Here is a 14,914-nt window from a genome sequence, read left to right as displayed (position 1 = left end):
CTCTTCTGAAAGGTAACCATTTAAACTTCACTCAGAATAAGAAAGTGAATCATCAAATAGACAACAAAGGTGGACAGAGATTTGGATAAAATGTACACATGCTACTTTAGAGGCAATTTAGAAATAATAATTATATGAATATGGCACATCTCACCTTAATGGAGAAAACAGGGAGAAGATGAGCTATGTATTTACTCATCCTGCTTTCCAGGAACTCCCATTTTGTGGATCTTTATTTTCAGGCCATGCAACTGGGAAACGATGCTCTTGTCTGCTATCCAAATAGAAGTGTGACATACATTAATACAGATGTGTGGATATTTCATTCCAGTCATGCATAAAGGGGAAATGTAAAGCAGAACCACCTGCTACTCTCAGTGGATGGGTATGGAAAAAATAGTCATTTGAACAGTAAGGTTCCAAGTTATCTGTATCAGTAAATGTGTCCAACATCTCTTTAAATTGTGCCCAGAGAAATACTGGAAGCTAGTCACAGATGAAGTGGGGAGAATGATGTACTTCAAAAAGCCATCTCTTGTTAAAACAGTGTCTACTGTGTTTTACTCCACTTGAAATGTCTGGATATAGGTAGACACATATACTGCAGTAATCCACTCCTGATGTATATCTTACTTTCTGCCTGGAATTATGAGAATAAGGCTTGTGCATATAGGGATGCCATATCCCCGGCGGCCCCCGGGACAAATCCGCTTTTGGGGGGCCCCTCCCGGTCTGGTTTGGCCCCCAGCCCCCGGTTTGGGGCCCGCGCGGCGCCAACCCACCTTCCCCCACCTCCCTGCGCGGCCACGCCACCCACCTCCTCCTCCGTTCCAGGCCGCGCGGCCTCGTGGAGGAAGCGAAGGAGGAGGCGATGCACCTCTTGCGCGTGGCCGTGTGGCCTGGAACGGAGGAGGAGGTGGATGGCACGGCCACGCGGGGAGGGGGGCGGGGAGGGGGGAGGGGGCGCGGGCATGCGCAGGAGGCACACCTCCTCCTCCTCCTCCGTTCCAGGCTGCGCCAAGCGGAGGAGAAGGCAGAGGTGCCTGCCTGGCTTGGCGCTCCCTGCTCACGCGCGCGCCAAGGCAGCAGGCAGGCAGCCACCCACCCACTGCCTCCTCCGCCTTGCGCACCTCCGCGCTGGGCACTTCCTTGGGCCCGGGAGGCGGAGGCAGAGAAGGAGGCTGAGGCGGAGGTGGGTGGCTGTCTGCCTGCTGCCTTGGCGCACGTGGGGGGGAGCGCCAAGCCAGGCAGACACCTCTGCCTCCTCCTCTGCCTCTGCCTGCTGGGCCCAAGGCAAGCTCCTAGTGCGGTCGCGCGGAGGTGCGTGAGGCGGAGGTGGGTGGCTGCCTGCCTGCTGCCTTGGCGCGCGGGCAGGGGGGAGCGCGCCAAGGCAGCCATCCACCTCCTCCTCCGCTTGGGCCTGGGAGGCAGAGGAGGAGGAGGGAGGAGGGAGGAAGGAGGAGGAGGGAGGAAGGAAGGAGGAAGAAGGGAGGAAGGAAGGAGGAAGAAGGGAGGGAGGGAGGAGGGAGGAAGGAGGAAAGACAAGGAGGAAGAAGAGGAGATGGAGGAAGAGATAGTGATGATGATGATGATGATGATGATGATGATGATGATGATGATGAAATGAGCCAGCTTCTGAGGCACGACCAATGTAAGTTGCTCTGATTTTTACAAACTCATGCGCAGTGAAAAAAAAACCAAAGTCCCTTGACCAAATACACACTTCTGAGAAGTACAGTTGAATCCAAGGGCAAATCCACTTCTTGTTAAACCACCTTGACATATTCAGTATGCATAGCATGTTCAGTGTGAAACCCAAAGAGTTTGGTTATCAAATAAGCCTCTGAAATATGCAAGAGGCCATGTTAAGTAAAGCCATGTTCAGTGCCCAAATGTGCTGTTTGGAATGGGGGGAGGGGAGGTTGGCCAAAAAGGAAAGTACATTTCTGTCATCTGTCTAGGAATAATGGCCAAATGTCCTTCATTTTGATCATGCCTAAGAAACATGAAGTTATATTAACATTTTTTGAAAACCATCAATTTGTTTCGTGTGTCCTCCATTTTTAAAAAATGTGCCCTACATTTGAAAATTTTGTCCTACATTTGTCCTACATTTGTCCCGGTTTGGAGGTCCAGACTTATGGCAACCCTATGTGCATAAGAATCAGGATGTATTTTTATCCCTCCACCCCTTCCTGTGGGCTGCAATGAAACTCTCAGAGCAACTAGACCTGATGCCATGTTACTTCTTTAGTGGGAAGGGATGCTGAAAGGGACCAAAGCTAACCCAAGTCACTGCATTTTTGTGCCAGGTTTCAGTGATATTTGACTGTTTTCCAAAAATCTTTTGCGTGATTTTTTTTTAATTGGGGCTCGTAGTTTTTTGGCTTTGGTCTAGGGGTGTAGGAGGTTAAAAAAAGATTGGGACTACATGAAACTTGTGGGGGTTACTCAGTTTCTATCACTGTATTAGTAATTTCCTTTCTGTATACAGGTGTCTCCCACTTTTTGTCACCTCACCTTTTTACGATCCACTCTTTCGACTGGTAGATCTGTAGTCCACTCTTTCATCAATGTTTTCACTATGGTTTTGCAACCAGGTGCTGCTTTTCTCTCTCTATCACTCCATGCCTTTCCCCCACCTCTGTTACCTCAGTGCCATCTTGTATTCAGTCAACTGAACTAGGTTCTGCTTGCAACCATTACCACTTTATAACAGTGCTCTGGTCCCTAACCAGTGAAATAAGTTTGGGATGCCTATATGTGGTTCCATTTTCCCTCTTCTCTTGCTCTCTCCAATCATTTCAATATGTGAAGGTGTGTATTTTTTAAAACAAGCAAAGAACATCCTACCATTGCTGGCAGACTGTGTATGATAACAGTAAACCAACAGAACATTCCTGATGATTTGACATATTGACTAGAATTAAACAGATATGGGATAGTTGGCTAATTAAAGATTTAGATCAGTGGTTCTCAAATGGTGGGTCAGGATTCACAGGAGGGTGCAACAGTTGCTTAAGGTGGGCATGACATTTGGAGGCTCTGATTCCTCCTCCTCCTCTTCTTCCCAAACCTTTTTATGTGTAAAATTTACAAGTGTGTTGAGTTAAATATTAAATTTACTTAAATAAAACTGTTCTAATTTGAACAATGTTATTTTCTTATACAGTGTTAAAATATATTAATATGAATATATGAAAATATTCATATTTTAACATTGTATAAGGAAATAACATTCTTATATATGAATATGTGAATGAAAATACGTACACTAAATAAGCAAAATATTTTTATTCATCCACTATTTCAAGGAGGGGATGTCTGTCTGTATGTAACGGTGGTCCCAAGGGTAAAAAGTTTGAGTATCTCTGATTAAAACATTTTATTCTCTAGAAGACTGGTTAACACTGTATTTCTTTATAAAAGAATATTTCCAAAGAGCATCAGTAGAAAATTAGTGGGAGCAGCTGTTTTTCCCTTAAGTAAAAATGTAATTTCAGTTTTTAAAGAGACAAAAGGAAAACTATTTTCTGTATTGACAACCCAAGGGAAGAACTAAGGTTTTTTTCCCTAGTGAAATGAAGTAATGTTCAGTCCAATTAACTTTATGATACTATCAGCTAATTTCATCAGGTGTCAAAACAGACCTTCAGCCAGCCTTGGAATGTTACATTATATTTCAAAATACAAGCTATAAAATTGTTATAAAGAATGAGAAATATTTCACCTTTAAAGCAAAAATGCAAGGACCATTTTTGTTTTCCGTCTTTTTGATTTTGTTTAAACCTCCAGAGACATTTCGTGTGTGAATACCAGTGTGGTATTTCTCAAACTGTAAGGTGGAGCACAAAATTTCAGGAGGAAAAATCATGGAGGCATTTTTCTCTTGGAAGTAAAGTAAGGCTTAACTTTAGCTGCAAATTCAAGCATATTCATTAACATTGCATAAAAATTCATGCACATTACTTACATCTCCACAGATGTACTTATTAAGATGAGTTTTTCCATATACAGTGTTTCTTTATGAGTAATTTCAATTTTAGTACACATTTTTCCCAGTGTGCATATTCTTTATTGAATAACTGCATTGCAAGAATCTATGTGAATTTCAGCACTCAAGTGCTGCTTGATTAATTTATTCAACTGAGAGATTTGTCTCTTACGTATGAAAATTTAGACTGAACAAATTTCTGCTCTAATCGTTTATATGCAGTTGTGTTTGAGGTGCATGTATTCTTTCTTGTGAGCCAGTGCAATGTGGTGTTAAGTATTTGGAAATGAGATTGGGGAGACCCAGGTCCAAGACTATGATCTACCATGAAATCCAGGGATGACCTTAGACCTGATATCTGTGCCCCAAAACAGATGGGCCAAATGGAGCAATCTGCAGCTAGTCCTGCCGCTATCACTCCAGGACTGAAGCAACCAGATGCCACAGTCTCAAATGGGCTGCCATCAGGAGTGGCTTTTTCCACTCCTTTTTTGGGCCAGCTTTGGGATGCGTTAACTGGTCCCAGAACAGCTGGAAGGTCCTTTATTTGGCCCATCTGCTATGCCTATCTTATCTCAGAGGGCGGTTGTGGAGATAATATAGGACATACACAGTCTTGAGCTTCTTGGCAGAAAATTTGGCTATAAATGTGATAACTAAATTATTGCCTGATGAAGAGATCGCATTTGGCCAGCTGCAGACTTGAAAAGATAGAACAAAGTTTAGTAGAGAGTCTAAGAGTTGACAAACATAGTCCATTTTTGGAACTGTTCTAAGTTTTGGGTATGTCATCAATACACGTAATGTTCTCTTTCTAAAGAAGGCTGAATGTTAATGTAGGTTAACTGATTAGTAGTTTAATATTACTAATATGAGACAGATAAGCCAAAAGAAATTATCATTGTGTTATATTTCAGGGACTGCAATGGAGGAACATGCATGGATACATCCAATATTTTGTATGCTTGGGCAAGGAATGCTCCACCTACAAGATTACCAAAAGGCATGGGATCTTTCATGATATGACATTGATTTGTGTCTGTGCTTGTGTGTGTAAAGTTTTAACTTTAATATTACCTCATTGCAAAGATATGGGTGTCTTTTGAATAGTGGTTATAAATACCATTGATTAGGTGAATCATCTGGACAGAAAAAAAGAAAGAAAGAAAAGAAAGAAAATGTATGTTATATAGAAACTAGGGAGTTTTAGTCTTGCTTTCTTGTTATAAGATGGGTGTGGATGAATTTCATTCCATAGTGAGGTTTTCTGCTGTCTTTACTGAAGAAGGAGATCACTTTTATGGGTTATGAGCGATGGATTGCTGATGAATTTAATTTGGCTTGTAACAGGGCACTGTTAAGATGATTCTTTTATCTTGCATTACACCAAGTATCCTTTCCCACCCTCAGTGAACTAAGCTACTGATGTAAACCAAAAAACAAGAAAGCAAGCAAACAAAATCACCCCATGGTCATAAACTTGAGATAGCTTGTGTCTCTGATTCTATTCGAGAATTCTGCTTGTTCAGTATAATATTAGGAATGGACATTTATGACTTCATTTGAGACGCCTGCTTTAGGAAATCACTCTATTAAGAAAAAGTTGTATATAATTGCTTGTATTTTATCTCATCTTTTTAATGTCAAGGTGTTGGATTCCAAGTTGGAGGAGAAAAAGGTAGCAAATACTTTGTGCTCCAAGTTCATTATGGAGATATTAGTGCATTCAAAGGTATGTGTGCCCTTCAATTATTGCTATAAAATATTATAATAACTGGACTTGATTATGTAATAGAGTAAATGATGAGATTAGATATGATATGTAGAAATGTAAATAATGGTGGAAAAATTGTTGAATAAAGATCATGTTTTAAAAGAATTATTGCTATAAAATATTATGAATAATGTAGAGTTTAAAATTTAAATGAGCAGCTACTTAATTACAGAAGAATGTTGCAACAGGGAACAGTTTAAAATCAAAATTACTCCTATAATAAAGTGGATATTTGTGAAACTGATGGGGTTTCTAAATTCTGCACTGTTGTTCATATAATCAGGAATGTTACAGGGCCTGTCTTGTCATCTCATCTCTTTCACCCCCTTCTTTGTTCCTAATGGACTGATGCTGAGGCTAGTATGCTGGTTTATACTTGTTGCTGGCAGAGCATTCTTGGCTAGTGAGATTATTTGCCTAAAAAGCATTTCCTGTGCAAAAATCGTAGGGTGGTTGACTAGTTTATTAATGGGTTGCTTCAACCTATATAAGACATTCTTTTTCATCAAGTTCAAGAAAATGTATTTTTTACATCATTATTCTTTCAAACATTAAAGCTACTGCTGACATTTAAAGCAGCTGACAAGAATTCTGGAAAGCATGGGAAATGCAACTCCCATAATTCCTGGTATCCCTCATTGTTACAGTGAGCCTGCATGTTTGTGTCAAACCTGAAACGCCTCCCTGCTTACTGCATCTTCCTTGGTTTGGGGAAAGGAAAGGGAACAGCAGGAAGATCTTGAGGAGACAGCAGTGGAACCGAAATGATTCTGTTACATTTTAGGTGCAAATGACTTTCTCAAAAGTTCAAATCTTCATGGGAGAGGAGCTCTTATAGTACTTAATACAGCACACATGGATTGTTTATAAAAAGTATTAAAACTTCAACTACCGGAGTTCTCCAGATTCATAATACTGACTGTTTAATTTGCATGATGTTATGCTAGGCAAATGAATACTGATAGTAAGTTTGGTGAAAATTGATATTAAGCTATATTATCAGTTGCAGTCTTAAATATCTTTCATTCGTTGCTAGTGTAATAAAACATCCTGGCTGATAGTTAACATAAAACTCGCAGCTGGCACGACATAGCATTGGGACTCCTTTTAATAATGATTACTTATGGTGCTGTGACCTTTTTAATTTTTAGGAACTAGAAATCGTTTTGAATTTAGGAACTCTGAGGGCACATCTGTGTGAGAACAGTGGCAACACACCAAGCATTCCTATTGCCTGGTGTTTGCTCTGTCAAAATAAATTCAAATTGATCAGCAACAGGGCTTGCTTCCTCCCTCACCCCATAATGTCTAAGGACTGTGTTTGCCCTAACATGTTTTCAGTATACTCTTGAACGCTTTGTCTCTTGAAGCATTGTTCTTTGTGGCACACTTTGTAAACTTTGCACATTAGACCCCTTTTACAGTACATATGATTTCTTTCATCCATAACAATCTGGCTATTTTGTTCCATTTGGCTATTTACACATTTCTTTGTTTTTGAATTGTCATACATTAATTTGCCATACATTCAAAAATGCATGCTCCAGCAAGTAATCATAGCAAGATACTGGGGAAGAGAGTCTTTTTTCATGGAGAACATAAACAGCTTTCAGGAAGACTTTCCCATATGTAGTTCTGATTCAGGACCTTTTAAAGTTCAGAATAAGTAATTCTAATATATTGTATCCTCTCTTCCTTTTTAGGTTGCACCATAGTTTATGAATACAAACTGAATTCTAGACATATTGTAGCTAGCTTTCCCAAATATCAGGACATATGTGGTCTCCTCTGGGCCTTGGGGAGAGTGAAGGGACCTCAGGAAAGACCACAGCCTTGAGAAGAAACACATATGCAAACATGTCTAAATGCGTGCTGCAGGCTGCTTCAGAGCAGCTGCCCATAATAGTCTCCAAGGAATCTTCCTAGTCACCCTAGTCTTCCCTTTATTCTCTTCTCTCAAAGTTTTTCAAACCTCAGCTGGCAACAGACAGCAGAATGGAACAGTCAGCTTGGTAAAAAGCTACTTTAGTATTTGCTTCCTCAGGAGTCTTGTGTTTTTGGTACTACAAGGATGCTGCTTTATGACTATTCCTGTATTATCATTATTTTATTTATTTAATTATTTAATAGCCTGCCTTTCTCCCCAAAGGGACCCAAGGTAGCTCACAGATAAAACCTTTAAAATTACAAAATTAAAAAAAAAATTCAAAACAGTTAAAACGTCTATATCAACTACATCACTGTGCCCTAAATTGTTGAAACTGAAATTCACTTTCCTTTCTTAGATTTAGGAATATGAGCATATTACCATTGTTAGCAAAAGCTTTCCTAAGTCACTTCATTCCTTTCTCTTTTAATTCTTGATTTTGCTTTCCCATCTCTTTTTTGTCCTCTTCTTCCTTTCTCTTCTCCTCCACAACTCCTAGCTAAACATCTTCTTTCTTTCATCCTCTATTTCCCTTTTATTTTCTGTTTCCTCCCTCCCTAACTCCTGTCTACATCTACCTTCTTCATCATTCCCTAGTCCCCTCCTTACTCTCGATCCCATCCACAACTCCTCACTAAACATATTCCATATTCATCATTCCGCCCCCACTACCCTGTCCTCCTTCTTCCCCTCTCCACATCTAATAATTTGTCTTCCTCCCCCCCCCCCCCATAGTCTATCACCTTATTGCATCTACTGTGCGTAGATAGCATTGCTTTGTTGGTCTCTATAGCCCTGTTGGTCTGTCGCTGTCATCATCATCATCAACAACAACAACAAGATTATTATCTCTTTCCTTAAATATCTGGTGACTACTGGGCCCAAACAAACAGGCCAAAATAAATCTGCTTCCGCCAGGTCACTTTGGAGGTATGCTGTTTAAATGACACACGCATCTTAAGAGGCCAGAAGCTGCGCCAAAGCTGTGTTCCAGTCCTTTGGACTGGAGCATAGCTTTGATGTGGCTTCCAGCTTCTTAGGATGCATGCATCATTTAAACAGCATCCCTCCAAAGTGGTCCCAAGCAGCTTTATTTTGGCCTGTCTGTTTGGGCCCTATTAGTAGCATTATCCTGACTATTTGGTCAGGAAGGAGAATGCCACACCCTGCTGTAAAAAAAGAAAAGAAGAGAGCAGTGTGAACACTGGTTAATGTGAACAATCAATTCAAAGCAGGGTTTGAATACTATTTTGTGAGATAAGAGTGCGTTTGAAAATCAGAAGGGATTTAGGATGGTCATGCTGGCACAAATATCCCTTTCAGTCTTAAGATTGATAAGCAGGTAGTAATATGGAATAGCAGTGCCTCAGTTGAGGATAAGGAATGTATTCTAGTTCTTTTTCCTTTATATAGTAACAAAATCTAATATTTACAATTCAGTTGGCATAGACTGAGCTATGAGATGTTAAAGCCTTGCAAGTGTAAAATTCATGAGGCATAGCATGCTCTCTTTGTATTCAGGAATTAAAGGTACATGGGTTCCAAATGTTACGTTGTTTTCCCTTTAAAAAAATCAATTTGCATATTTTAAAATAATAATGAGTTCTGTTGTGTAAGTTTAAATTCTGGATTTATTTAAAATGTGATTTCATTTTGAACTACATGAATTCTATTCTTATTACATCAAAGACATTTCAAGATTCTCATCTACAAGTTGTTATTACTAATGAAAGTATATATAACACACTAGGATATAACTTTTCAGATTAAAACATTTAAGCAGAATGAAGTTTAGTTTTCATAGTCTTAAAAAATACTTCAACATTTTCCCATTTTTGAGGGTAGTTCTTAGTAGTTAACTTCTCATCTCTCCCTGTTATTTTAACATTCTGCTTCATAAAGGATGTATTTATACTAACTTTAATGTGTAATATTTCACAAATGAGTCAAGATTGGAAATTTTGTTTCTCTTGCTTCAATTTTAAAAGCAGTAATTCAAGTACAATAAGACTGATCTGTGAGTATTTCAACTTTGTAAACCTTTAATGTATCTTCTGAGTGACAGTTACCATTTATTTTTCTCAGTGATCAAAGAATTAGGAACTGATATGCATATCACAATGGATTTTATTATATAGACTTGGCAATCCAGAAATGCTATTAAGCCACACTAGTAAGCACAGCTTCTTGTTTGATCTCTGTTGGAAACTCTGCATAGAAAATCAGCTTTGAAAGGAACCAGCTTCTGAGGGGGATGAATGCATTTTCCTCTCTTTGCCCCAGGGCAAATGGAAGCTAATAATTTATTTGTCCTGGAGCAATGTGTACTTGCTCTCTAGCTGAAATGCAAAATCAAAGGAATTATCCTAGACTGAGTGGCAAATAGTGGAGATGTTTTTAAGGTTGTGGGGTAAGAATTATATTGTGTTCCAGCTATCTGCTATGCTGCTGTAGCAATTGCAAAAAAGCAAATGTCATGATGCCCACTTCTTCTGGCTTATCAAACCTGCTGAGTGGAAAGCTCATTAGACATGACCATTTTTGGAAAGGGCATGTGAGGGATAGAAACTAGGTCCTTATGAAGGGGAATTCTGCCCGTATGAAGGGGAGCCCCTGTTTATATATCATAAATATTTCCCATAGAAACCAATATGTTTTTTTAAGAACAACATGGGTTGCTGGTTGGTCTTTTATGCAGAACTGAAGCCTAGCTTAGATTTTACTTTTGCTTTAGCACAGTGAGCAAATTTCCTGATGTACACAGTGACGTGGAATTTAGAGGCAGCACAGTAATTTTCTTTGGGTTTTGCCTTGTAATGTCTCGCCTATTCACAATGTGCTTTCTATTTACTTCAGATGCAAAAGCATATGTACTGCTTGCTTGACTTAACTGTAGGAGTACTATAGCCAAGCAGTCTAATGACTGTGGGTAGACTAAGAATTGCTTGATATGATTTTGCTGGAAATAGGTCTTTGGGGAAAATGGGTCTTCTCTATAGAATAAGCATTTTATAAGTGTTTAATAAGCATTTAAAATGCTGTATTCTGAATCTATAGAACCTAAAATGGATTTGCCCTTGTGGTCTCTTCCAACTCTATGATTCTATGATTAAAGCAAACATAGGAGATTACCGCATATCGTTCACAGAACGTTCTTCACGTAACGTGATGAGAACGTTCCTGGAACGGATATTACCGCATTGAGTAAACTGGAACGTGATCAAAACGTGATTGGAACGCATTTTACCGCACAGCGCTTCCTTTTTCTTGAAACTGTTCTCAGAACGGTTTGCTGTATTACGTTTTGTGGGCTGTGTTCTGATGATGTCGCCACTCAGTGGTTGGACGGCTCGGGAGAGGCGCTGCTCCCAGGAAAGAGGAAAAAGGGAGGCTTGGGCCATGGAGCTCGCCTCTCCTGAGTCCCTCGGCTTACTGAAATCCCTCACCTCCCTTCCCCATAGGAATCAATCCAAAAACAGAGTTTAAAAGGAGCAGCGAGCCCTATGGGTCTTCATCTGGGGAGGCAGAGGTTGCTTGGCTATGGGGATGTCCTGCCATCTCTCTCTCTCCCCTCTTTCCCCGTAGAAATCAATACAAAAACGGAGTTTTAAAGGAGCAGAGAGCCCTATGGGTCTTCATCTGGGGAGGCAGAGGTTGCTTGGCTATGGGGATGTCCTGCCATCTCTCTCTCTCCCCTCTTTCCCCTTAGAAATCAATCCAAAAACGGAGTTTTAAAGGAGCAGAGAGCCCTATGGGTCTTCATCTGGGGAGGCAGAGGTTGCTTGGCTATGGGGATGTCCTGCCATCTCTCTCTCTCCCCTCTTTCCCCATAGGAATCAATCCAAAAACGGAGTTTAAAATCTCTCCCAGATGCAGACCCAAAGAGGAAGGGAGGTGGGGGATTTCAGTAAGCCTAGAGACTCTGGCCGCCCCCCCCCCCCAGCTTGTTTTCCCTCCGAAGGGAGTCCGAGGATTCTCTTGGGAGGGAAGGAAGGCAAGCCCCTATAAAACGTTGGGGCTTCATATGCTGGCATATGTTTGAAGAAAATAGGATAAAACCTATGTAACTTGATGGGCCAAGGGCAGAGTCCCCTCCTTGGCAGCCTGGGCTTTAAGGGAGCTCCACAGAGGTCCCTTCAAGTGGAGGGAAAGGGAGGGGACTGGACCAAGGGCAGAGCCCCGGCAGCCATTGCAGCTCTTTAAACCGGTTAGAAAAGAAGAGTCCTCTGCTGTCATCCCATTTCCCCTTTTTGGCAGCTTGACACCCTTTTGCTCCTGTGTGTGTGCATGTAATGTGTGCCTTCAGGTTGTGAGCTTCCCTCCCCGCTTTAACTCTTGTCTGGCTCTTTGCTATGGAATTCTGGGAGTTGTTTGCTTGCTTTTGTGTGGTGCTCCAAACAGAGGAGCTTTTGTGGGTTCCCTCCTGGAGGGAAGGAGGAGAAGGTCCTGGGCATCCCTGCCTCCTGCATTGTGACAGCACAGGAGCCCCACTGGACATGACACTAGAGGCCCCGCGCAGAAGCAGCCAGACCCTCTCCCTCTTGCTCTCTGCTCTGGTCTCTTCTTTCCCTCTCTCTTTCTCTCTCTTTCCCTGCTTTCCTCTTCTCTTCCTTGTCCCACCTTTCCTCCCTTTTTCCTTCCTTCCCTCCCTCCTTCTTCCCCCCCTCTCTCTCTCTCGCTCTCTCTCTCTCACACACACACACACCTTCCCTCACTGCAGTCGCTCGCCTGCCTGCCTCCCTGTCTCCCTGCCTCCCTGCCTGTCATTCTTTCAGCCAATCAGGAGATGGAGAAATGAGAGAACGGATTTGAGAACGGATAAGAATACCGCACACACCTCTGTTGGAACGTTCTCATCACGTTTCAGCTCTCTGGGAACACATTCAATCTGTACCCTCCTGGAACACATATGGAACACATTTAAACGTTCTGAGAACCCAATTGGAACACATACGTGCGGTATACTCAAATGCGTTCCGTTCTCATCACGTGATGAGAACGTTCTCAGAACCCAGTGCGATAATCTTCATATTCTTCATTTAGTTTCACCTCTCCCATATCTGCGAATTCTCAGAGACCACCTCAAAGGAGCGGCTTCTGGTCACCTCTATGCTTGCCGAGTTTGTGCCATGGCAACTGCACGCCACCACCCCAACTCGGCCTTTTCCCGGTGCAAAAACAAGCAGCAGAAAGCCACTTCTTTTTGCACCAGAGAAAGAGCGCCTTTGCCACCGCTGCAGCATTTCTTCAGCATTTCTTTGGTGCAGCATGTGTAAACGCTGTGCCACCAAAACACCGTGGATCCACTGCACGTGCAGCCAGTTGTGCAGCTTCCTGGCGGACTGAGGGCGTGCTGCTGTCTGAACACCATGCCCCCAGTCCGCCAGGAAGCTGTCTTTTCTTGACATAAAGGTTGTATAAAGGTTGATGACAACAAGAAGCTGGGTGAGTGGGTGGGTCTCTGCAAGAAATCAACAGAGAAAGAAACGCTGCAAAGTTGTGGGCTGCAGTTATGTGGTTGTGAAAGACTATGGTAAAGAATTAACAGATTATTAAAAACCAGCTTTTTATTTTATACCATGTATTATATAGTAATGTCTCTTTTCTTCCTTTGTACTTAAAAAGTTAAAAATAAATAAATCTTAGTCATGTTTTGTTTTTCTGCATATCATATTAAAGCATATGGCTCAACCAAAACTGTAACATGTATTAATTCATCAGATACATTTGAGCCCCTACTCTCTAGAAACCCCCAGTCCACTTGGCAAAACCCTCTTTCGAAATCCATATGTGGACAATACTTTTAGTAGGACCAATAACACGATGAACAAGTACGGATTTTTCAGAATTCTTCATAAAGCTACATTGTGTATTAAAGGAAGGGAATGAGAAAAGCCACAACTAGGTTTTTTTCCCTAAACTTGACTATATACAGTCAGTCCTCATTTCCCATAGATTTCTTATCCACAGATTCAAGTATCCATGGCTTGAAATATTTTTTTAAAAATCCAAAAAAAAGCAATAAAATGACTTTGCCATTTTATATAAGGGGTACCATTTTACTATGCCATTGTATTTAATGGAACTTGATCATCTACAGCTTTTGGTGTCCACGGTGGGTCCTGGAACTAAACCCCAGCAGATACCAAGGACCCACTGTAATTGTTCAATTGACAGAACTAGTGGACTGTTAAGTCAGGGATAGGAAATGTGCTCTTCAAAATATCCCATCATTCATCACCATTGGTTATCCTGTAAATGACAGATAGCACTTACAGTTCAACAACATCTTTTATGAAGCCATTAGAGTTCTAATATCATCTGGAAAGACCCTTCTCTTAGTCCCACCACCTTCTCAGGCTTGTTTGATGGGAACAAGAGAAGAGGGCCTTCTTGGTGGCAGCTCCCTCCCTTAAGAGGCCTGGATGGCCCCATCTTTGCTCTCCTTCCATCAGCACATCAAGCCATTTATGTGCAATCAGATTTTTACAAACTGGCTAGGGTTACAGTGCTGTGCAATGCTATTCTTAAGGTTTGTATATAAAGACCAAAAGAAGGAATGGCGTCCTGTTTAAAATATGGCATTACTGATTTTTCCTTTTGTCCTGAAAAATGTCTGCTGTTTTGTTTTTAATATAAAATCAGCAACTTTCAAGCTTTTCAGTGCAGCGTATTAAACAAATTGTTCATATTATTGCTTCACTGAAAGAGATTATGATGCAAATACAGTGTCTTTATCACTTGCACAGCACAGTGACTTTATAATATGCATAGAAAAACTCATTTATGTTTGACACACAGTTTGTCTAATAAGACATTTATGCAGAAACTTTTTAATTATTACTCTCAAGCAGTAATAGGAAAAAGCCAACAATTATATTTAACTACATTTTAATCTTTCATGCAGATAAACACAAAGACTGTTCTGGTGTAACTTTACATCTGACTAATCAAAAGTAAGTGTATTTCCCACACCTTTATTGTAGGTTCTTTCATATTTTATCTGATCTTTTCAAAAAGATATTAATGTGATATTTGTTACTGATTTTTCAGACAGAAGGAACAACATTGTATTATAGGACATGGTAGCACTGGTATGCGTATGAGGAGAAATTTACGTTAGTTTTTAACTGTCTGAGGGCATGTCTGCACAGTCCATTTAAAGCAGTTTTCCCTCTCCCTCTCATCTCCTCACAACACAGGGTCAAGGCTTTGATTC

General features: G+C 40.9%; 1 protein-coding gene across 5 annotated transcripts in view; it reads left to right on the top strand.

Annotated features, from left to right (window-relative positions):
- Window positions 1-14,914, top strand: part of PAM (peptidylglycine alpha-amidating monooxygenase) — a 198,667-nt gene that overhangs the window by 115,584 nt on the left and 68,169 nt on the right. For all 5 annotated transcript variants that reach the window (XM_089492734.1, XM_089492745.1, XM_089492700.1 and 2 more), the window contains exons 6-8: window positions 4,912-4,997; window positions 5,643-5,726; window positions 14,603-14,651. In XM_089492734.1, coding sequence (XP_089348860.1) covers window positions 4,912-4,997; window positions 5,643-5,726; window positions 14,603-14,651 — 219 coding nt within the window. The remainder of the gene's footprint in view (window positions 1-4,911; window positions 4,998-5,642; window positions 5,727-14,602; window positions 14,652-14,914) is intronic.

Source organism: Sceloporus occidentalis, unplaced genomic scaffold (genome assembly GCF_023333645.1).
Source record: "Sceloporus occidentalis isolate IW3139 unplaced genomic scaffold, rSceOcc1.0.p SCAF_1, whole genome shotgun sequence".
NCBI classification, from domain to species: Eukaryota; Metazoa; Chordata; class Lepidosauria; order Squamata; family Phrynosomatidae; genus Sceloporus; species Sceloporus occidentalis.
The sequence above is the reverse complement of the archived record's forward strand: the minus strand, read 5'-3'. Positions and strand labels throughout refer to the sequence as shown.